A 25,276-nucleotide genomic window follows, 5' to 3' on the forward strand; every position below is an offset into this window, starting at 1 on the left:
TATAATTTAAAAAAAAAGGTGAAAACACATCTTCGAGTATATACAGTGGATTTTAATACTGTACAATAAATTACATTTTCAGACTAGAGACAACTACTTTGGTCTGTGGTCGTAAGCGCAGATTTATTTTTGTTTTTAAGCGCGTTCCCTTCCCTTTGCATCTTCAGGACTTCCATGGGACCCACATCATGTAAACAGCCGTGTGTTGCACAGGCACATGCTCCTCACTCACACACACACTCACTCACTAACCAAGTAAACCAAAACACATTTGGCTACAGGCACCATGGCATACTACTTTGCGTTCACTTGTATACCCATCTCTTTCCTCCACCCTCCCTCCCTGTCCCCCAGCGGGTGTAGAGGGACTTGTAGACCCTTCCTTTTCCTCCACACATCTTTCCTCCCTCCCCACACGTCCCTCAGCAGGTGTAGAGGGACTTGTATACCCTCCCTCTTCCTCCACACATCCTTCCTTCTTTCCGGTCCCTCAGCGGGAGTAGAAGGACTTGCTAGTAGAGGTAATCGTCCCCTTCCTCCGCCCGTGCTCCCTTCCCGTCCCTCAATGGGTGTAGAGGGAGGCTGTGAAGACGATGTCCCTGCGGATGGCCAGCGAGGCCTTCTCCATCTTGCTCCCGAGCACCGAGTCCCCGATGATGCGTGCCGCCTGGCGAACCTCCTTCAGAACCTCGTCCAGACGCTGGATGCAGCGCACCACCGTGCCCTCCTGCACATCCGTCAGATGGGCGATCTCGCCGAACGGCTGAGACCGGATGAAGGGGAAGGAGGGTGAGGAAGAGGAAGAGGGTCAGGAACAGAGGGGGATCGGGGGGGCAAAATGGATGTGTACATATGTTACTTTCATTTTTCTTTCTTGCATCTTACACCTTTTCACACTTGCACTGTTTTCTGCTGCTGTGACACCTGAATTCTCCCCATGGGATTAATAAACTTTTATCTCATGTTATTTTATTAGATGTAACGTTCCAACAATTTTTATGTACTGTGGATGTAAACTCAAACAATAGTTAAATTTCTTTTGATTGACTTCATAATAACAGAAACTAACATTAGGAAGGGATGTTAGCAACCAGGGCTCGTCAATCACAGCCGCCTCGTTGCTACGGGCAACCAGATTTGGGCCTTTGTCAATCATCCTGAGCAGTCTGGTTGCTGCCATTGTCAAGCACCTTTCATATGTCAATCAACATGTTTTCGCCTTTGTTAATATCACTTTCTTAAAGTAGAAATATGGTTTATAATTTTATCAGATCATTATCCCTCGATAAGCGTATAAAATTATGCGAAATTCGGCAACCGTTTTGTCAGCCTACGCAACCAACAGCCGATGCACGGTTGCCAACTTCTAAAAGTTAGTGTCGGGCCGTGAAGACACAACCACTGTGAATCCCATTTTAAGTCAGGTGTCAAGTGTCGAACCTACAACACGGAGGAAAAAAAAACAAAACAAATCGCATAGACCCTCACAAGTGTCTACTTGTAAAAGTTTTGCCCCATTTCCCCTGGTTGGTTATTGCTCACCATGCCTCTGGCCCAGCAGTAGACCACTTCTGTCAGGCCAAATTTAAACTGGCTGACAAATTCCTCCGCCGACTGCGTGATCCCACAATCCTTCTGCAGGTCGCCAATACGCTGGGCCACCGCCAGCACGCGATCGATGCCCTGGAAGCGGAGAGGGGGTGCAGGGAAGAGAGGGAACGGGGAGAAGAGAAGAGAAGAGGGGACAAGAGATCACAGAAAGAGGAGGCAGTTTGAGTTAAAAGGCGGGAACGGGCAAGAAGAGGGATGGATATAGACGTGAATCAACCATTTCTGCTTGTTTGAGCCGACCGAAATTGTTTTGTAAAACCACAACCACATTTAAAGGGCATTTTAAGCACATGCCTAAGCCAAGGAACAAAATGAAAATTAGGTTGTGGCAGTTTTGCCTTCCACGCGCCACAGAAGTGGCGTTTTCAGGGACCTTCGGCACAGAGACAGAGGACGACCGGTTTATTGTGGAGAGTGGGCTAAATGGAATATGCCCAGCGGGAGATAGACATGTGTCATGACAAGGGCTCCTCTCCTGAGTGAGTGTGGGGATGGGGGTTTTACCTGTTGCTCGTTAGACCAACCAACGAGGAACAGGCATGCAGCCACACTGATCCTGGATCCACCAATTACCTGGATCCAGGACACGTGTGGCTGCTCAAACCACACCATCCCCACACCACATAGGTATGCGTGAATGTGTGTTTTTCCTTTGGTTTGGCTGAAGCAAATTAACCGGCAACCCAAAGCTTTTATGTTTTTTTTTATCGTCAATGTCAACAGAAAGCTCTTGTATTACAATGAAGTATTGATATAAGCTTTTATTATGAAAGTGGCATGAAATCAATTAAAAAAAAAAATTGTCAACTAAAATGTCACAATGATTGTGACAGCCCTCATGGGGAGACGTGGACACTCCAACTACAAACACAAACTTTAGTCGGATAAATGTACTCTTCGTCTTGTCCTGGATGTTGTCACTGATGTTCTGTAAATCTGTTCACACTGCGCTGCTCCGGCTCCGGAGAACCCTTCATCACTAATTCAGGCGCTTATAAAGCACTTCCATGTATCGGGACCTCCCGTAGTCGTGCGCGGACACTGTGTGTGTGTGTTTCTGTGTGTCTGTTTGAGAGAGAGGGGACATGAGTGAGTGAGTGAGCGAGCAAGTTTTTTTTGGGGTGAGTCAGGTGCGGTGCCCTGGTCGTCCTTGTCGCAGGGAAAGGCGACTGTTGGACGACAGCGTAGAGTCAGAGAGCGACACCGCAGGGACATGATTCACCCACATGGGACTCAAACTGGTTAATCAGCACAACATGGGAGTGTGCGAATCACACACACATACACACACATACACACACGCACACACACACACACACACACAGTTTTATTATTTATCATTATTTCCTTATTAGAATCATTATTAGTAATACTGTTGGTATTATTATAAAAACATTATTGTTACTATTATTATTGTCACTACTATAGTACAATTTCACTAGACTATAGATGATAAATATATTCATTATTATTATTATTGTTACTATAGCATAGAGCCCTATTGTTATTGTTCGGCAGGCCCTTATTGTTATTGTTTGGGAATAAAATATTTATCAACTATCTGGAACACCTACTTCGGCAAAACACACAAACACGCTTTACGTCTTGTTTGTACCGCGCTGTCTGACAGCGAAACATGTCTAACCCGGGAAAAAAAAAAAACGGACGGATGGAACACATACTTCGGCATAAGCTAGGAACGTCGCTTCCTGTAAAGCGCTATGTCACAAGGATCTCCTGGTTGCAATTTTATTCAAATCGATCTACATAGGGAGCAAATAAAAATGAAAAACTGAAAAACATTTGACCCAAAATATTCAGTCGGTCTTGGTTAACCGACACGTCACACGTTTCGCTCCAAAATGAACAAGATGCAATTCACAGTAAGACGCTTTATCGCGTCGTCATATTATTTACTATAAATGCACAGATTCCGATTGTCGTGACGGGAATGTCCAGTTGGACCGTATCTATTGGGCAGCGTGGAATCAGTCACTCTGTCGTCTTCAGACATTACCAAACTATCCATTTACATGTATATTCATACAGCTTCTTACCTGGTAGACGTCAGCAGATCTGTTAAGATTGATATTTTAAATCCGTGGTCTAAATTACTTTGCCTTTTACTTTGTAAAAACAAATCCTTAAAAATTTGTCAGCGAGTGCCTCGAAAACACCGAAACGTGCGACTGAGTGATGTGTTCAAGTACAGCGATGCGTCAGAAAAATAAAAGCCATGCAATGGTAATTATGCACAGAAATACAGTGGTACCTCGACTTACGACTGTAATTCGTTCTATAAGAACGGTCGTACGTTAAACAGTCGTATGTCAAAGCAATTTTTCCCATATAAATTATGAAAACATGAAGGGTGAAAATAAACAAAATACACAGCACAAACACAATAAATATGAAAAAAATATGGATAAGCCACCAACTACGTGCAGATACCATGTAGGCCGTCTGCTGACTGACTGCTGACTGACTGCTGACTGACTGGCCACCGACGTGCCAACTGCAAATTTCCACGGTCGTATCTTGGAGCAGTCGGCCGCAAGTCGATACAAATTTTCGCGACTATCGCTGCTCGTATCTTGGATTAATTGTAAGTAGATGCAGTCGTAAGTCGAGGTACCACTGTACCACAACGTTTTTTCGGATTTCATGGAAACGTAACTTAATGCAAATGTAATCCAAGGGGAAAAAAACCTCAACAAATAAATGACCGTCCCGACACGGCACCAAATCGCCACCCGTCACTGAGAGTGCAGCTCTATTTCCTCAGACAATACGGCGAGTTACAACAATGAGAAGTTCTGGTTTACAGACAAACATGGACGGTTGTTTTCAAGACCAGAGGGTTGCGCTGTGTAGACCGCATAGTGGTTGCTTCGTGAGCCGGGGCAATCAGGAGACGACAGACCGGGGGGAGCCCATGCTGCGTTCAAGTAAACTCGGAAAATCGTGCTGCGTTTCAGAGAACCCGGGAAACTGTAAAACGGACCCAACCTGGCTAAACTGGATCCGTGTATTGCTGCCGGCAGCTAGATCTTTAATATGCATTTACTTTGTACATGTATTGTATTTTTTATATGTTTATATCTATTACAAATAAATAAATAAACAAACAAATAAATATATGGTATACAGTATAAATTAGTATATATTCCTCTTTTGTGCAATGAAATACTTTCTTATAATTCTTTCTCAAGTCTCCAGACAATTCTCTCCCATGCGGTGCTATTGTTGTCAGTATTAAGTCTGTGAGTGATTCAATGGGTTAACCACCACTATTAATTGTCAACCAATTATACCTGTTTGGGTGTGATGGTTCAACAGACCCATCTGCCCTGAACTAGCACCAGAAAACATTTTATTAAGTTTTATTTTGTAACTTTCAGGAGGGTTTCCAACATGGCCTTTTTTTTCATTTGGATAATAAAATCAAGTATTGTCGTGTTTCACTGGTAACTGATAAACCAGAGTTGCTGGAACATTGCATCACATGGAAACCCCAAATATGTGTTATTTGTAAAAAGAGACTTGTTAGGTTGCAGAGGGGGTGTACTAATGCTGTGCTGTGTACTGTATACAGTGCACGCACACACACACGCACGCACACGCACACACACACACACACACACACACACACACACACCTTTTTTAATTGTGTGTGTTTGAATACGTGAATTTATAAAAAAATAAATAAAAATCATTGTTCACATCCACCAAAAAAACACATGAGGCCTGATTCAAATATTTTAAACGATTCAAAAATATTTGTCTCACCATCCCTCCGGAAACAATTCCCACACGCTCGGGCACGGCCTTACCTCCTGCAGTGTGTTGGTGATGTGCGGCACCACCTGTGTGTTCTGTGTGAACACCAGGCAGGCCAGCAGGGCGGCGCTCTCCTCGGGCGCCAGCGTGCTCAGGGCGTTCTCAAACAGCAGCTCGGTGAGCAGCAGCTCGTGGCTGCTGATCTGACACGCCACGCGGCCCTTCAGCTGCACCGCGCCACTGGCGTCCACGTACTGCAGCGACTGCAGGACCTGGGGAAACCGGTACAAATGTTAAACTGCCATCGGAGACTCAAGACGCGGCTTTACGATGTTGTTTACGTTGTAATTTATCGACCTACATTTGACGATTTCACCCGAGTCTCATTTATCAATCACGAGCGGAGGGGGATGTCTCACCTTACTGGAGTGCTTCTGAATTCTGAATGAGTTTTCAATATGATATACTGTACAAAGAAACCACTCAAGGGATTCACATAAGTGACCCAGAATGCTTTCATTTTGACTTTACACTACTGGGAATAAAATGAAGCTTTATCCGACTTTAAATTGGATTAAGATTTAGGGGTCAGCAGACAATAGGAGGCTTATTCAAATTTCCATTGTTTCTTTCATGTTCCTATATGCCCCGCCGAAACTACTGAATAGCGCAGTGGCTCTCAATGTGGGGTCCAGGGACCCCCTGGGGTCCTTTAAGAGGGTCAAAGGGGTCCCCAGCAAAATTATGTAGTACGATAACTATTTTGATGCTAGTTTCACTGTTATCTCAATAACTATAGGAAAGACGGGTATGGAATTTTGGATCATATCATATCTCATAATAAAAATTGTGGCCTGCGAGGCAAAACCTCATCAATTGGGGGTCCGTGGCCTAATGCATATCAAATCGAGGGTCCTTGATGTGAAAAAAAATTGATAATCACGGGACTAAGTGTTTTAAATATTGGATGTTTCCATCTCTTCGATCACACGCCATCTGGGACGCAGGCCACGTAGCGTCGACAAACGTGGCGGAAAGATTATTATGGGAAAATGGGCCAAGAGCGGCTCCTCGGATCAAAGCCCATCTGACAACGGTCCAACGACGAGGGGACGACGAACGACGACAAAGGATTTAATCAATCTAAAAGGTGGAGAATAAAGGCGCGGTCAAGTTCGGTTCAAGACCTTCCAAGACCTTTTTGGTGCCGCTTGAAATTGGAAAGAAGACCTGAGATAAGAGGAAGTGAGACCGACCTCAGGCTAAGGATCCTCTGAGGCGCTGAATTGACAGCAAATGAAAACATTGCACACTGCAGTCTACGCTGCAATACTTAAAGCTCCATTAAGCAAAATTCAATAAAATGACAACTGATGTAAACAAACTCTGACTTCGGACCTCCCTCGTGCTCTTTTCCCGGAAACGTCAAACTACGGTTGCTGAGAAGTTCCGAAAGAGGGCAGGGTCGCTGACTGGATGCATTTCATGAGAACCAAAAAACAGCGCCAAGGCCGGTCATGTCTAGCGCGGAACACAAAACCTTTCAGGAACATGGCTCCTTTGGCTGCGCTGCCCTCGCTAATACTACAAATCGTTTTCTTGTCAAAAAGCAAGGGCAGCAGCAGATTGAGGCGATGACTCCCAGGGGCAGCAGCAGTGTTTGGAAATCCTTCACATTACGGGGAGTTTTCCAGTAAAATTTCATGAGCACAAATACGCTGCTTTAAAGACTCCAAAAAAACAAAAGCCAAACTGAAGACAACTTCATACACATTTACTATTCTAAGGCCGTTTCATTCATAGATTAGAATTTGAAGGCTCTGCAGTGGGCCAACGCTGTAATTATGAATCCCAAAAAACCTTGATCCTCTGGTGGTACTCCGGCAGCAGAGACAGGGACTGGTCCGATGCCAGGAACAGCAGCTTGTCCAACTCCTCCTGCACGCTCATCCTCTGGTGCACACGAGTGTACTGACACACACACACACACACACACACACACACACACACACACACACACACACACACACACACACACACACACACACACACACACACACACACACACACACACACACACACACACACACACACACAACAGCAATACTATATTAAATTAATATTCCAGATACAGCACACTGCGATTCAAAGGAGCATTATACTGTAAGACCTTGTCACATAGACTCAGGCCAATTACTGAACGTCAGTGGCCTGCTGTGCAGATCAGATCACAGCCAAGCGTTCCCTTTCCCAAACCGGCGGCACTCGACGTAGACGTAGCTGTGAAGTTTCAGATACAAGAGCGAAGCGCAACGCTAAGTGTGTGAGCTTGTTATCGAGGGGGAAGAGAAGGTTCTGACGGTTTTGTGGTGTCAGCGTTTCCCCTTTGTGCTTATCCTGGTAATTATAGAACAGCGCTGCTCTGTGGATCGCATCTCATCTCATCTCATCTCACCTCATCTACGCGGGCGTTGCGAGAGGCGCGAGGCAGAAACCCGGCGGCTTTGGTTCGAGGTGGCGACGGATAAGCAAGAGGGAAAGCAGACGTGCCATGAAAATGAGGAATAATGGAGGGAGCTGAAAGGAAATTAATGGGGGAGTGAAAGGGAGACTAGATTAGAGCTAGCAGAGAAGAGGCTGACAACAACTTCAGTAAGAGACAGCGGTATGGAGGTATACATGTATGTATATTTGTTATAGAATATATATATATTTTTGTAGTATTATTATGAATATATTTATATATATATATATATTCATTATTATTTTTTTTTCTTATTATTATTATTATTAGGTGTCCAGGCCGCAACTCTTTTAATTTTGCTCAGATTTTCATTATTATTAATGTTCTTGGCATTTTTTGAGCCAAAAGTATCTGAAACACGGCAACCGCAGTACGCATTGATATGGTCTTGTTGGAAACGGGACTTTTCAGACATCTTGTGGTTCAAGTGTGATCAATATCGATTTACATTTGGAACAGAAATTAGTGAAAATCCGTTGTAAATTTACCGGAAGCTGATGCTGGCGCAGCTTGTCATCATCATCCGATGTTAAATAAGTCCGGTTCTCTGGGTGATCGTTCCCATTCGGAGAGTGCGCTCTGTAGACCTGCTTGTTTTGTGTAGTAGGGGTGGTGTCATGAAACTGTCAACGAATATGGTGTGGCGTGGAGATGGGATGGTTTGAGCAGCCACACCTGACCTGGATCTAGGCAATTGGGTCGGGGTGGCTGCATACCTGTTGTTCGTTGGTTGGGCTAACAAGCAGCAGGTCAAATCCCCATCCTCACACACACTCGGGGTAGGAGCCCTGTCATGACATGTTCTATCTGCTCCTGGCTTATTCCACCTAGACTCCTCTCTATAATAAACTAGTGTCTACAACCCATCGTCTTCTGTGTCTCTGTGCCTGAAAACGCCACTTGGATGGCTTGTGGCACGCAGAATGGCCACATATGGCTACAGAAGCGCTATGCGTGATGCTCACGGTCTTGTGTTCCGAAAATAAAAAATAGTGTAGATAAAGTGTAGATTGGATTGTTTGGACAATCTGTTTACTCAAGGTATGTGCACCAGAGATCACTCAGTCATCCTATTGGTCAACATCAAGGAACGCGTAGTAGTAGTAGTCGGACTAGGCAGGAAAGTAAAAAAATAAATAAAAAAAAATGCTACACCTTTAGTCGTGGTGGTCACCCATTATGTCACACTACACAGGGTAGACGCCCATTCGTCGCTCCCGACATTCATATTCATCTTACTTTGTTTGATATTTTATTATTTGACCCTGTTTGTAAATATAAACGCATTCTGTTCACATCTGACCCGGTGTCCTATCCCTTCTTATTTTGCGGCATTCTAGCCAGTCGTAACATACAAACTGTTAAAAACAGTCGAAAACATATTCCGGGTTTGTGTCCTCACATGTGGAGTTGGCTTGCAGCTCCAGAGCAATGGGTCCCAATCGTGTATGCTTTATTTTAGTACCAAAAGTTTAAAAAGTCTCTGAATGCAGTGTTTAATCCGTTTGAATGGAACCGTGTTGTTGGGAACTTCCACACGGAGTGATTTCCTTCCACAGAGACACCGTGAGGCACGACTCCGTCAGCCACCTTCTAATTTTTAGGATAAGGTCATAACATGCAGCAAGTGTATCGTTGTATTCGTAATTTTGTGTCATCAGGACTCGGAAAACTCGGGTCACTGAGTCATTACATGAGTCGATGCTGCATTTATTATAAACTCTGAACATTTTATTCGTTTTAGACGTAATGCTGACGTAAAGAAGAGCGACAGCATGAACTGATGCTACATTCCATGGTAACTTGAAAATTTGTAATTGTGTCAATAATGGTACCCGTGTATTGCTGCCTGCAGCTATATTTATTTATCTATTTATTTTTATTATTATTATTATTATTATGACAGAAATGTTTACATTTTTCTCAATTAATTTTATGTTATATTCTTCATTTTCATTCAAATTCAATTCCCTTTAAATTGACAGAGGAAGATCATACGGGTTCTACACACAAAGTTTCCACATTCTAAATACATCCTCATCATACTTAAGGATTCTTTCATTCGCTATTTTTTTTCTTTTACTCTGGATCCATGAGGAAAAGCCCTTTGAAAGAAAAACGTTTTATCTATCTATCTACAGTATGTCAGGATTTAAAATATTGCTCACTCTCATCATCTCACCTTCCTAACCCCCCCCCCCCCCCCCCACTCTCTCATCATCTGACCTTAAGATGAAGAAAAATGTCCAGGTAGTCAAACCTACGCATAGCACCAGCGTGATAGTCGGACATGCACGTGTCCACTACAGTTGGACGATATGGCTCCAACATCTGTATTTCATGTTGTTTATGGCATGACACATTTGATGATCAACAATTGATCAGAGAAAAAGTCTGCACACTGTGACTCTTTTTTATCATTTTTCTTTCACACGCATAGCATCATAGGTAGCGTCGCACATTGTAAATATTGCATTTTGGTTTTTCTTTCCCGCTGTTTTCGAACACAAATTAGACATACGAATTAGAGTGTTTACAATGCCCCGTGAACAATTTCTTTGTTAGGAAAAGATTTTAAGGTCACTACTTCATCATTGTGTAAAATATGCACAAAGATGACAGTATAGCAGAAATGGATACGGTTATGTGAAAGGGATATTTAAGTTTTCAGGCAAATTCACCTTTTGTCTACCATATCCAGGTTCAGACGAGATGGCCAACACCAATTTCATCCCTGTACCATCCAGAACCAAGATATGGACTGGCTGCGTGCTAACTGGGTTCGTGCAATGCATGGCTGCAGAGGGGGTCAACTAGCCTAGCTCCTGTGAAATTTGGAAAAATACACCTTCCAACAACGAATGCCAACTGTGTTAGCTCAGTACAAGGCTGTCTGAGGAATCGATTAGCTTCGCTCCTGTGAAATTAGGGAACTACACCCTCGAGCAACTAATGCTAACTGTGTTACCTCGATGCATGGGATCAGAGGGGATCAACTTGCCTAGCTCCCGTCAAACGTCCTACCTGCTGGGCGAAGGTGGGGCAGTGGATGCAGTTGAACTCCTTGAGACTGTCCCGCAGCACACGCAGCCTCATGGAGTCCTCCACCACGTCCACACTCTTCAGCTGGAGGTCGTTCACGGGGTCGAGGGTTGCGAGCCCGTCGGGGTTGCCCTCGGCCAATCGCAGAAGCTCCTGGGTAGCGGTGGAGATGGCTTGGCCTGGAGGGTCGCTCCTGTGTTCATGAATTTCGGGGGGTGTGGGGGGGTGGGAGGAAGAGAGGAAGTTATAGGTACGGACATAAGTACGAACATAAACTGCTCATCATTTATTTAAAGAATAGGATGAGCCCAGCGTGTCGTCGCATTATCACTCTCATTCAAAATGAGATTCAACACACGGTCTTGTACGTTGCTGCTGCCGCTTCTCCTCATCCACTCCTTGTTTGTTTGTTTTTTTGCTCTCCTGTTCTCATGGAGGTTTAACGACTGAAAAACGAAAGGCAAAAACCAGGGCTGTCACAGTTCCCGCGATAACGCATTCACGCGAATGTGTTGTAATGGCACTCGGTTTTTTTGACACATGAACATACGTTCTGTTTCGCACGCTCCGTTTCGGGGGGGGGGGGGGGTCCTTGGTACAAAATCCTCGCTGTCTGATCTATTTATAGGTGCGCGTTCTTAACAATCACATCAAGTCTGTAGTCGTGGAAAAGTGACATATGAGGAGTGTGGGGGGTTGCAAATGACTGATGATTGGTTATATTGTTTTCGTTTGCATGCTGCATCCACACAAACATGTCTTACTGATATATCGATGACAATAAAACAGCATTTCTCTCCGTTTTTCTCGCGCACACACACACACACACCCACCCACACAGCCAATTCATACAGGTGTACAGTAGGTACTATGCGGCGTCTGCAGAGAAAACTCCAAATAAGTGGAAAACTGCGATTTCTATCAAAATCCGACTTTTTACATGGCACAATGATGCCATCATTGCCACAATTTAAAACATTATAAATAAAATGTGCGAGTCATTTGTGATTTATTATGGACAATCATGCGATTAATCGCGATTATATATTTGAATCGATTGAGAGCCCTAGAAAAAAGGCAAAACACACACACACACACACACACACACACACACACACACACACACACACACACACACACACACACACACACACACACACACACACACACACACACACACACACACACACACACACACACACCTGAAGCGCAGCTGCTGCCTCTTGTTGTAGTTGTCGATGATCCTGTCAGGAATGACCTTCAGGGTTTTCACGGTGATGGCCATGATATCGCGCAAACTCAGCTTCAGGACGGTGTGGCTGCACGGCCCTGACACACACACACAATAAGAACAATACAAGACTTCAGTTATAACAAGCTGCCACTAACAGTCTCACTCTGACGCAGGCAGGCAGGCAGGCAGGCGCACACACACACACACACACACACACACACACACACACACACACACACACACACACACACACACACACACACACACACACACACACACACACACACACACACACACACACACACACACACACACACACACACACACAGGAGGTGGGTGGACCTAATTATAATTTTTAACCAGCATTTATTTAAGTTTATTGTACATCATATTTTGATATTTGATCCCTTCTGGGAAGGCCATATGGATATACAGTATAGGGCAATGCCGGCAACCCCTTCAATATCATTTTTATTCATTAATTAATGTATTTATCAATTTACCAAAGGAGAATAAATAACCCCCCCCCCCAATTTAACCCCTGGGTGTGAGGAGCAGCTCATCTTGCTCAAATGTGTGTGGACGCCCTCTTCATACCTTCAGGTATGAAGAGGGCGGTGCTGTAGAGGTGAGAGGAGGCGCCGGCGTTTGCATCGGTGTTGTTTCCTTCTTCGTTGCCCTTCTCACAGATAACCAGAGCCGTGAACGTGCGATTCACGGCGTCAGTGGACACCTGGCAGCGAGGGGAGGGGCGGCGAGGTGGACGACAACAGCGTTACAGGCTTATGTCACAAAACGGCAAACAAGCATCAACATAGGAACAATAACTATTTTATTCTTCTATATTATTATTATTATTATTATTATTATTATTATTATTATTATTAATAATAATAATAATAATAATAATAATAATAATAATATTATCATTATTAATGATGTAATATATCTCTATATTATTATTTATATGATAATTTGAACAATATTTTCTGTTTAATTATAATTATTCATAACAACAACAATAATCATAATACAAATATTTTTGAATAATACTTATTCCTTAACTCCCCCAGGGATTAATAAAATGGTATCTTTATAATATCTTGCAACACATACAGTACATTGAACATGAAATATCAACCAAAAATAATAAGAACAATACAAGACTTCAGTTATAACAAGCTCAAGCTGCCACTAACAGTCTTACTATGACACACACACACGCGTACGCACACGCACACGCACACACACACACACACACACACACACACACACACACACACACACACACACACACACACACACACACACACACACACACACACAAACCTGCAGGATGACTCCCAGGGCGTTGAGATGCTGTTTGTTGTTAACAACGATGACTCGGCCGACAGACAGAGCTTTCAGGCCGTTGACAGACTCCAGAGTAGCACGCTGCGAGCAGCAGGGAATGAACCACAGAGATAATGAAGTTAGTTATTCAAAATGGTGTCTGAGAACCTACAGACAGATCACGCGTCGTGGTGTGTGTGTTTCTGCAGTAATGACTGCACCCACGGGGGTGGTAGCTCAGGCGGTAGAGCTGGTGGTCTCGTCATCTAAAGGTTGCTGGTTGGATCCCAGGCTCCTCCTGCTAGCATGCTGTAGTGTCCTTGAGCAAGACACTTAACCCCTAATTGCTCCTGATGGCTGCGTCCGTCGGTGTTTGAACAATTGTAAGTCGCTTTGGATAAAAGCGTCTGCTAAATGTAATGTAATGTAATGTAATGTAATGTTTGTATGTGTATACTCAAGACAGAAAATGTGTAATGTTCAATACTTTTGATACATTTTAGTTTTATTCTTTTATATTTATTTTCATGTCAAATTGATATTTATTTGGTAAATTTTCTTTTTTCTTTTAGAATTAACAATTATTAATATATACAGATTTTAATTTGTATTATTATTATTATTGAATTCAAGTCCTTTTAAATTGTTTTAACTGTGCTTCCAAGTTGAATTGTTATTGTTATTGAATGTCAGAAAAAGTAAATAACATATATTCTATATATGATAAAAAAACAAATACATTTCTTTGCCATTTAGTAAGTAAACCCAGAGCAGCTTGTGTGTGTGTATACTCTATACTCCTACTTTTATATTCAATACTTTCGCTTAATTTATTTTATTTTTTCTTTTCCCAATTTATTTTCATAAAAAATTAATGTAATACATTTTTATTGTGTGTGTACCTGCAGGGCCTCGGTGGTGATGCGCAGCTCGGTAACGGTGTGGTAGTACAGCTCCAGGTCCGACAGCTGGCCCTGGGTGTCCAGAGGAGGTAAAGACGATAACGTCTGCCGCAACTGCCGAATCCTCTTCTCATGGGTCTGTGGGAGGAAGGAGGAGGATGAGGACAAGGAAGAGGAGGAGGGATGTATCATTTAACTTTTCATGGCTCAGCACTTGGGATGCACAGATACTGAATGGTTGGGCATGGGACAATCTACGAGCCTTATATTAAACACGTCAGATATTAAAGAGAAACATGCAGATTTTCTTCTGTTTTGACTGAGAACAATGATAGACATCTCTAACGGAGGAAAGAAATTATATTCTACCGACCCCAGATGATTTCTTAGTCTATACCGTATTTGAATTAATGACATAATATATTTTAAGCACTTTGAACTACCCTTATGTATGAAACAGCAACACATGAGTGAGAGAGCAGGAAAACACATTTCAAATTATGCAAATCAGTAAACAAGAAAATGGTTTATACTTGAGTCAATGTGGTTTGCATTAATTTATTAATTTTCAGGTGTAAACCATAAACCAAGTGACGTCCCCTCCCTCTATAATCCAATCTGAGAAAATTCCCGACATTTCAACATTTTATCTGCAAATTTTTGTATAATACATTTCATAACTTTTGTAGATTTCTCATTTTAATTATATTCCAGTCACATTAACTTGTCTGCTACTATTTATCATACACTGTTGAAATTGGCTCCAACAGACTACTACTACAAGTGTTTATTTCCAACCATGCTGGATTAAATTTACCTGGTAAGGACCCTGAAAATATGCCATTGAAATATACAGTATGATCCTGCTTTGCGCCGAGTGTCACCTGGGGGTCTCTGTGGCTCTCGGAGAAGCTTCTCCGCATCATGTCTGTGACTCGGAGCGCCTCCACCCGCAGCAGGTTGAGGATCATGGTGTAGGTCAGTCTGAACTGGGACTGCAGCACGGTGGGTTTCCCCTGGTGGCGCACAGGGAGGATGGCGTCAAGCACAAAATGAGAACAATGTAGAAAAATGAAGTATACTTAATATGGTAGGTAGGAAAATGATTTTGAATGAAGAGGAATTTGGGCTTGAAGCAGCAATAAACCAACCAAACCAATAAATCTTACAGAAGCGGGCATGACTGGTGGAGTCCCTCATTGCAGCCAGTGCAATTCCTGCAAACAACTAGCCTCAGCAGCAGGGGTCAATTTGGTAGCCATACATGACAAAAGTACAAACAAGTTGACTCTAACAGAGTTAAATACAGCAATACAGGGCAAGTTAGCATGATCATGTTTGAATCAGCAATCATCTGAACGGTAAGCTTGCTCCTCTAAGTACTAGACTAACATCCGCCACGGCATCCTCAAAAAGAGTGCTGAAGTAGTCCTGACGTACACGTTATTCGTGGAATAAGAGCAATATCACAGTTTCCATTGCAGGCAAGTACACTAAGAACCGCCATCTCTGGTTCTAGGCGGGAAGGTGTGATAAATGTGAAACCAGTGATGCGTCAGCTGTTCCATTGCCTACCCACAGAAGAATGTCACATAATGAAAAGGAAGGAACACTACCTCACCAACGCAACACAAAGAGAGCAAGAAGTAAAAATAGCCCAGTCGACTGTTTTTTAATAAAGCACTTGTCTTGAACAAATAACCTCCTTGAAGCACGGCGCAAATAAGGATTATATTGTGCTTTGAGTTTTTGGGCGATAAAAAATTGATGAGAATTAGATGGAGAAACTGAAGCAGTATGAAGGATGATAACAGTCCCGGGTTATAGAATACCTCTGAGATGTAGTACTACGCTTCTTCATGTTGTTTCATGTCTTAAGTCTTAGTCATTTCCATGCATTTCTGTTATGTCTGCTCCGACTAAAAACATCATACCTCATATTGGGAGAAGTGCAAGGTTCTGTCATTCTATTTGCATTAGCTCAGAACACAACATTTTTAACATTAAGGTGTATTATATTCTGCCCCTAGGGGGAGCACTAGTCTGTTATGACTGTCAAAACAAACCAAGTCGTAATCCAACTAAAATACATATCACTTCAGTGAAAACTATATAGTCCAATGTCAATTATAGTTTAAGGCCTTTATTTGGGCCTCTTGCTTTCTGTGGCATGATTCAGAAAGAAGGCCAACATTTAAATATTTACACAAATAATATCTGTCTGTAATATCTGTAACCACTAAATCAGACGACGTTGATAGCACAGAAAGAATAGGCCGCTATTAGTTTTAGAACCTAAAAACTAAAAGCCTTCTGGTGAACATTCATTTCTTATTTATTTCAAGGTAATCTTCTGCAACATTGATTTATTTTCACCTAGAAGCCTATAGATGGATTCATGGATGGTGCTACTAAATGTTTATAACTAGGAGGACCAGCGCGACTTGGAAATATGCCAACCATTTTCTATTTTATTTTTTTAAATCGTCATCTTATACTAGTAGGAAACACTCGGAGGGGGCCGGAATCTGCGTGTTGTATTTGAATTACAATTTTAAAACGCTACGGAGACAGCTCCTTTCTCCGGGATTTTTATTTTCTTTTTTACCTTTCTTTAATTTCTTTAATTGAGCACACATAAAGCATAAAGCTTGTTCACTTGTGCCGCACAAAGAGGATGTATGTGGATGTATGAGTGCAACGTTTTTATCAAAAATAATACATTTCTGCTGAAACACTGCATTTTTTTTAGTTAGTCTGGAGCCCTGCATAAAAGGACGACAGTGTCAGCCCCTCACCAGCATCATGACGTGCAGATCGCCCATGTCGTGGACTCCGGCCTTGCAGAGGATGATGACCGTGCCCGTGGGGTCCAGACCTCTACGTCCCGCTCTACCTGCCATCTGAATGTACTCCCCTGGACGGGAGGAAGTGGAGATTGAGACGGAGGCAGGAAGACAGCGAGTGGAAAGACGCTTAGGGCTAAATGTGTGCAGGACTAGGACAATGTTGAGACCAATAAGCCACCATAATGAGGCCGTGAACAGAGAGCTCATCTAAAGCACGTAAACATTCCTCTGCATTTTTTCTTCAACTCAAAACCCGAAACCTCAAGACACAAAGACAGTGATGAATCCATGCTTAGATCAAAAAAAAAAAAAAATTCAAAATCTGGCTGTGATTTTGAAAAGATTAAATAACCAGGGTTTGTTTTCTGAAAAGTGTGTTTGCACATACAAGGAAATTAAGTTGGCACATTGCTCCCTCCTAAACCCAAAAATAAATAGATAAATAGCACAAAACCTGTCTATGGACTATAAGAAACATAAACAAGCAGAAAGAGTCAGATGACGGATCAGAGTATAAAGAAAAAAATAAAGGGTAAAGAAAAAAATGAGTTTACCGGGTAGCAGGTTTCGGAAGCCTGTTCCATCGTGTTTCCTTATGCTGTCGAAAATGACCGTTCTAGCAGGCATGTTCACTCCCATAGCAAAAGTCTCAGTGGCAAACAGAACCTAAAAGAGAGCAGAGTTGAAAAGAAAGAAAAAAACCCCATGGGATCAAAAACATTAACAAAAAAGTGTTCTTTTAATATTCTAGTTAAAAGAGTGGCGGTGGCTGGAGGTTTCCAGAATAATGAATAATGCGATAAATAATGAGTGAGATTACCCTCCAGAGATTACATCAATGTTTTACATCCTGTCATGAGAACTTCAATTGACCTTGCACTAGCGCTCAGCAACATATAAAGTTGGTCAAAAATGCTGCTCATCAACATTATAAAAGTGAAATATAAAAAAAAAAAAAAAAAAGAAAGAAAACACCCTCTACTCCAACCAACAGAAAGTTCCTATTGCTATTCCACTGGAGTGGGGGATTATTCCACTTAATATCTCGGTGGTTTACAGTCAGCATGGGGGATTAACCAAAGTCAAATGCAACCTTTATTTACTCTAATTTACATATACAAAATGAAATAATAGTCATCGATCAAATATCATCCGGAAATAAAGATATCTGAAATTAAGCACTGAAAGTATCCACACATGCGCTCATGAGACTTACTTTGACCAGCCCGCGTGAAAAGAGCATCTCGATGACCTCCTTCAGGATCGGCAGGATGCCGCTGTGATGGACCGCGACTCCCCTCTTCAGCAGGTCCCTCATCACCAGGATCTAGCAGAGAGAACAGGCCGTTCATCAAATATGTCCGACTGATTTAAAACCCATATTTGACACTTTATTAAGCTGGCACTTTATAGGAAAGAAGCCACTCAATTCACTTGTGTCATGCATGTGCTCCTCTATACACTGCTTCCATTGTTGGTGGCGGGCTCCGCCTTCCCCCTCAAAAAGGCAAGGATGGGGCGCGCTCCCCGCTACCTGTGGGAGCTGTCTGTCTCCCCCGCGCAGGCGACTCAGGCTCTTCTGGAAGAAGGAGTGAATCTCCGCCTTCTCCACAGAGCTGGTCAGGTCCATGGAGGCGAGCGAGCGCGCGTTCTCGTCGCAGCGTGTTCGCGAGAAGGTGAACGCAACCACGGGCGTCTGCTGCCGCTGGGACAGGAAGTGGAGGAGGGAGAGCCACACCGCTCTGTCCTGGGGGGTGAGGAATTAAGAAAAAGAAGATGATACAGCATGAAGATGTCACAAGTGCAGCCATTCCCATGGTGTGGGTTGTGGCCCACTAATAGCCCCCAAGGGTATTGCAGGTGGGGTGTCAATTATATGAATATATCTTTATATGCAATTTTTTTTTGTTTGATTTTATTTTTATTGTCCTGAATAAACAGTTCCTTTTTTTTATTGAACGATTAATAAATGTGCAACAATGGAACTTTTTTGCCTCTTTGAAGTGGATTTTATTCGTATTTTCAGGTGTGCCGCTATGGGGTTGAGTTTGGGAACAGCTGGATGAGAGAAAGCAACAATCACAATAAATAGATATCCAGAAACGTAAACAACACGCATGGGAGAGAAAGAGATGTAACCTGATTGGCTGTTGTGTGCTGAGACGTGTTCTTTGTGCCAAATGACTGGGCGTGTTTGCTCGTGCGTTCCTTCTTGGCATCCACAGCGTTGTAGTACCTAGAAGACGCGAACACACGCGGACATCCTGAAATGGCGGCCCTGTCTCACTCCCACACAGGCGCTTGGCAAACTGTCCCGGAGAGTTCAAGCCGTACCCTTTGGTGAGAAAGTTCCCTGTGGCATCCAGCAGGAGGAACATCTCCTTCTGCGTCTTGGAGCTGTTTCCCGTGTACAGGAAGTGCTCCAGAGGCACGGGTCTCTTTGCCGTGCTGATCACGTAGATGTGCCTCTTCTTGATACGACTGGGAAAAACAAGCTCGGTTTTACTTCCCCGCGACATGAGGTGTTCGGAATTCACCGCGGCAGAGGGCCCCGCGCGGGGACACTCACCCGATCCACTCGCTGAACTCCACAGCGTTTGGCACGGTGGCGCTGAGCAGAATGATGCTGACGTGTTCTGGAAGCATGATCAGAACCTCCTCCCACACAACGCCTCTCTGGTGGGGATAAAATTTAAATACAACTAAAAAAAGTCGCCCAATGTTTTTTTTTTGTTTTTTTTTAAATGTTCAATGTTTCAGATCTGTGGAGGATGCTGGATTCTTCCACCAACCTCGGCATCATTGATGTAGTGGACCTCATCGAATATCACCCACTCTAGGTCCCTGATGACCTCTGAGCCGTTGTAAAGCATGGACCTAACACAGAAGTAAGCCAAGATGTATTTATACCACAAGTGCATCGCGGACGAGTGGCAGAAATCACAGGTTTGCTTTGCACCTCAGAATCTCGGTGGTCATGATGAGACAGGAGGCCTCGGGGCTGAGCTGCACATCCCCTGTCAGGAGGCCAACGTCACCAAAGGTGCTCTTGAAATCCCTGAACTTCTGATTGGACAGGGCCTTGATAGGGGAGGTGTAGATGGTCCTACAGGTGATCAGAAGCAAAGAGAGAGAGAGAGAGAGAGAGATATGACTGACAAGAAAGTGCACAATGCATCAAATTATCATTGCGTCATCACTTAAGTTCAATCCTCATTTCTGAGTAATGACATTTTTGAAGGAAGTTTAATTTGAAAATGTGAATTCTGAACAATTCTATGGGATACATCTCTGTTAGATTCTCTAATATGGGATTTTAATCGTACTAAAGGGTACAGGTACCCTTCACTTAACGACCTACCTGTTTAACGACTGTTCTGACTTACGACCAGCTCTCTGACCAGTCTGTATTGTACGCTGCGTACAATACCGCAGCGTACGCACTGCGTCTCAGCATCAAGCATCTCATTGTGCATGACCCTTTATATACTATGTACACTATATATGATATACACTATATACACTACGTACACTATTTACACGATATACAATGTATACATCTCATCACTGTTCTCAGTCTCGTTCCCGCAGTTCCCGAAAAACCTGGTCCGAGGAACGGACCTAGGTTGTTAAGGAGGAGTAACTGTATTGTATATAGTTATTGTGTTATGTCCCATATGATTGCTGTAATAATAAATACAAATTCATACAGTACATATCCTGAGTCATCAGATCGGTGAGTTTCTGTCAACTCCACTTAAGACTTAATCTACTCTACTTAATCTTTTTTCATGCAACCTAAAATTTTATCTAGATCGTATTTGCAGTGAATATAGCTATACAGTTTACACACACACACACACACACACACACACACACACACACACACACACACACACACACACACACACACACACACACACACACACACACACACACACACACACACACACACACACACACACACACACACACACACAATTATATCATTTTGTGTGACTTTGAAATCATTGATGTTTCTCTTTTTCAGTCTTTGCCAAAAGATAGAGACGGGCAGTTGTGAACTGGTGTGTATGCTGCAGATAAATACTTTTCCTAACTAAATGGAAGACAACTCAAAGAGGCCTTCTTGAGCACTTATCCTGAATTTGAGACAAATTAGGGACCTGCAGATGCCCTGTGAACTGCTCCACACCGATCAAACAAGCGGAGCAGCATTTTGTATCACACATTTGGGGAGCCTGTGACACACACCTGGTCATGTGTTTCTGCGAGAGGGCGATGGCGTACTCCGCCACCACCGTTTTGCCAGCTGAGGTGTGCGCTGCAACGAACACGGAGTCGTGAGCCTCCAGCCGCAGCACAGCCTGCTTCTGGAACACATCCAGCTCAAACGGCCACTGGGAGCAGAGAAGACATGTTGGCAATGCTGCAATGTCATTTGCCGAGCCATTTTAATGTGCTGTAACTTAGAACTATACGCACGACCAAATTATATATTATCCTGAAAAGGGAATAAATCCATTAATGAATGCTGCGCAAACATTCTAGGAGCTCTGTGTCTATGGATCTACCAAATGTATAGGCAGTTTTTTTTTTTTTAATTGCAAAACCAGTGGTAATGAAGAAGAACACAAACCACAGCACGTAACGTTGTACAAAACCATGACCCATTTTGTTTTGTCATCTACCTTGAAGGCTGGATTGGGGATTCGTTTGTAGAAGTCTGTGCAGGGGGAGCTGATGTCCACAGGGATGGCCCACTTCTTGTTGTCTTCTTGGTCCACTTCTGGTTTGGATTTCACAGCTTTTCCCTTCCCTGATGTGTTAGAGGACGATCCAGTATCCTGCAGACATGTGTACAAAATAAATACTGGTCAGCATCTGGACATAGTTCATTGTTCTTGCTCTTGTTCGACTCAATGTGAGACCGCCCCTATTTTAAAAGACACATTTTTTCATGTATTTACCATGTAATTATTAACCGTTGGCACGTTTTGGTCTGAATTGGCTCCATTTCCATGGTAGAGAGAGCAAGGTTTTAAGTGTATACAATACATTAGAACATATAGTCCTGGATTTTGTTACAATTTATATTACATGTGGATTTTTGAACCAATATTTTGACTATTAGAAAAAACATGCAAGGCCTCAAGATAGGGGACCTGTGATCTCTGGCATGTCAGGTTGAGAATCACTGTACTAGACTGTACATTTGAAGAAACAGCAAACTGTCAGCATCTGCAAATCAAACTAGTGTTGACATAGGGAGAATTAAAGTTAATTAATAAGCCTTGTTTGCATCATATTTGCCAAAACAAGAGGCTCCTGCAACTCAATCATTCATGCAGAGATGCTGTGATATCTACCTTAATGCCCAGGTCTTCCAAACTATTTGTTCTGGGGAGGTTGGGGGCTGCTATACTTTTCTCTTCCTTTGGCTTCTCTTCCGTCTCGGGCTCCAAATCGATGATGTCATCAAGAGAGGACAAGAGGGACATGAGGTTGACCTCAGCCTTCGCCGCTTTGGTATCTTCAAGGTTTATTGTCATAAAACACAAGAGATTCAATAATTAATTTCAACGAGACCAAATAAGATTGTTTGCAAAGGAAACCGACGGGTGCACTCACCTTTGTCACTGAAATCCATCCCTGCTTTAAGTCCAGGGGGGACTTTAAGTAAACCTGTGAGGGAAAACAGCAAATATAACCATAAAGCCAAATGTTTATTGTTGTCTGAAGGGCTGGAAAGAATGTGAAATATGTCTGTTTCAGTTTGCCAGAGGCCCTCTCTGGGGAAAAGAAAAAAAAAATCAATTTTAACAATAATAACAATTTTAGATATAAGACATTTAATCTCACACAAAGTTATATCCAAAATGTAATAATCACCATTCTCAAAGTCTATATCCTCCTCAAACTCTGATTTGTTCTTAATTTGCTCAAGTGTAAGTTCCTCCATTCCTCCTGAAATAGGTGATAAGAGGTTGGTTAGGGTTACACCAAAGTTAAATCACAAAATCACATAGGACTGGAGGACTCAGGTCAATGAGGTTCCACTGAACTGATCCTCTCGAATGCCTCTTTGGGGAGATGGACTGACCAGGCATAAAGGGGTAGTTGGTGTTGCTTCCTCGCAGGCTCTCTGAAGGAGGCCCTGGCTGGCGCTGTAAAGAGAGTGAATTCTTTGCCGATAGGCCGGTGTCTGCTAATAACACCTGGGAGAAAAGGGAGGTGGAGCGACCAACAGCTCAAGTGACTTAAAATCTGAGAAATTTCCAAGACAGGAGCTTTTGAATACTTGATCGGGTTGTCTCATAGCCGTAACAATAATCAAGACATGACATTTTCTAGTGAAAACAAATGTATAACATGATTATAAGAATGGAATATTTATACACAGTTCTTCAAACAGCGGAGACCAGTGAGCTACCTCTGTGAAGTCCAGCAGCATTCCCGTGGTGGGATCGCGGACGACAGACAAGCCAGAGTGCAGTGGAGACGGGGAGCAGTGGAGCAGAGTGTCCACGTGGACCTTCCTCTGAAACACACTACAAATAAAAAAAAAAAAACAGTTCAGTGGAACCTCATTGACCTGAACTCTACGGAATGAATGTCGTTGGAGATACTAAAATGTGTGGTTGGGTTAGAAAACATGGATCAAAACGCATGAGTGGCGATAGTGGCGCCGCCCCTTGCGGTCGCTTGCACCACCGCTCCGGTCGACTTTTGCACATTTATTACATTTCACTGCATATATGTATGAAAGCATATATGTATGAATGTATATGTATGTGACGAATAAAAATCATGAATCTTGAATCTTGAATGAAAACAACACACTATCGTGATGAGTCTTCTCCAGCCAAGCTTTCAACTGTATATTTAAGTCATAATTATCAGTGGTGGCATAACGAAAAACAGATGTTTACTCAAGAAACTTCTGGAAGGCAGCATCCTTGTCATGTATGGGGAGCCAGGCGGGGTCATGCAGAAACTGTTTCTCAACTTCTGTCTCCAGGTTTACACTGGTTGGAGGGAGTCCATGGGGGAGCTTGGGTGCAATAACACACACACACACACACACACACACACACACACACACACACACACATTTAAAGGGCATATTATTTTCACTCATATAAAATCTGCAAAAAAGAACAAAACAAAACAGAGACAATAGACCAATGAGTAGTGACAGGGGTTAGCAGAAGAAGAATGGAGATGGACTTATTTGGACGATATTATCTCATTCTGACCGTGCTTTGGGGAGGTAAGGGCTGGTCATGGGGCAGAGGATGCGTGATCAGCTCGAACCTGCCGGAGCATCCCATCTCCAGCAGAGAGAGCGGCAGGTCGGTGGGACCAATGGGGGGGAGATCTGCATTTAAAAAAAAAAAAAAAAAAAAAAAACGGGAAAGGAAACAGGGACAGTCAAACAGCGCGGTCACTGCACACGCTGAGCAGCGCACGTCAACGTCAACAACGACGACAACAACAACTACGACAACGACAACGACAACATCAACAACAACAACAACAACAGACCGCGCCACAGTCTCCCTGGTGTTGAACACGTGTTTGTCAAATGGAGAACAACCAGAAACTAGTGCGCGACAGCTCGTTATAAACATCGGTGGTTTTCTATGGGGAGCGGTGACTGGCAGCTAGCCTGCTAGCCACATCACCCCAACAGCAGGGAGTAACACCCGTCCATTAGCAATACGCTCTCAACGAGCGGGGTCTGGAACTCCCGTCTATGACTCATTGATTAGCGGGCGAGTAACACGCCATGTTCCCTACCCGTCCTGTCCATCACTGCGCCTGAAACAGCGACACTAAGTTGGTCGCGAGGGTCGCACCGGAAGCTGCCGACTTCGACCAGCGGAAGCGAGTCTTTTTTTTTTTTTTTTTTGCTTCGCCCCGAGCGAAGACGTTACGTCGTTATTATATTTCGTGATTATTATGATTACATAATGGTTCGAATTTGAGATCGTATTTA

General features: G+C 43.2%; 1 protein-coding gene across 1 annotated transcript; it reads right to left on the minus strand.

The window, feature by feature from the left end:
• Positions 1 to 488: 488 nt before the first annotated feature.
• On the minus strand, positions 489 to 25,122 carry skic2 (SKI2 subunit of superkiller complex). The gene is made up of 29 exons (XM_079999562.1): positions 25,078 to 25,122; positions 24,534 to 24,655; positions 24,207 to 24,328; positions 23,708 to 23,825; positions 23,378 to 23,492; positions 23,167 to 23,241; positions 22,906 to 22,959; positions 22,644 to 22,807; positions 21,966 to 22,121; positions 21,529 to 21,674; positions 20,234 to 20,380; positions 20,067 to 20,151; positions 19,844 to 19,950; positions 19,609 to 19,755; positions 19,414 to 19,510; positions 18,809 to 19,021; positions 18,491 to 18,601; positions 17,829 to 17,940; positions 17,224 to 17,342; positions 15,310 to 15,441; positions 14,426 to 14,563; positions 13,521 to 13,625; positions 12,789 to 12,924; positions 12,160 to 12,286; positions 10,940 to 11,150; positions 7,252 to 7,362; positions 5,445 to 5,663; positions 1,543 to 1,683; positions 489 to 763 (listed from the first exon to the last, which is right to left on the minus strand). Exons 1-29 carry the CDS (start codon positions 25,088 to 25,090, stop codon positions 563 to 565), a joined length of 3,744 nt encoding a protein of 1,247 aa, XP_079855688.1. The 5' UTR covers positions 25,091 to 25,122; the 3' UTR covers positions 489 to 562.
• Positions 25,123 to 25,276: the final 154 nt, after the last annotated feature.

Source organism: Zeus faber (assembly GCF_960531495.2).
Source record: "Zeus faber genome assembly, chromosome: 1".
In the NCBI taxonomy this organism is placed as follows: domain Eukaryota; kingdom Metazoa; phylum Chordata; class Actinopteri; order Zeiformes; family Zeidae; genus Zeus; species Zeus faber.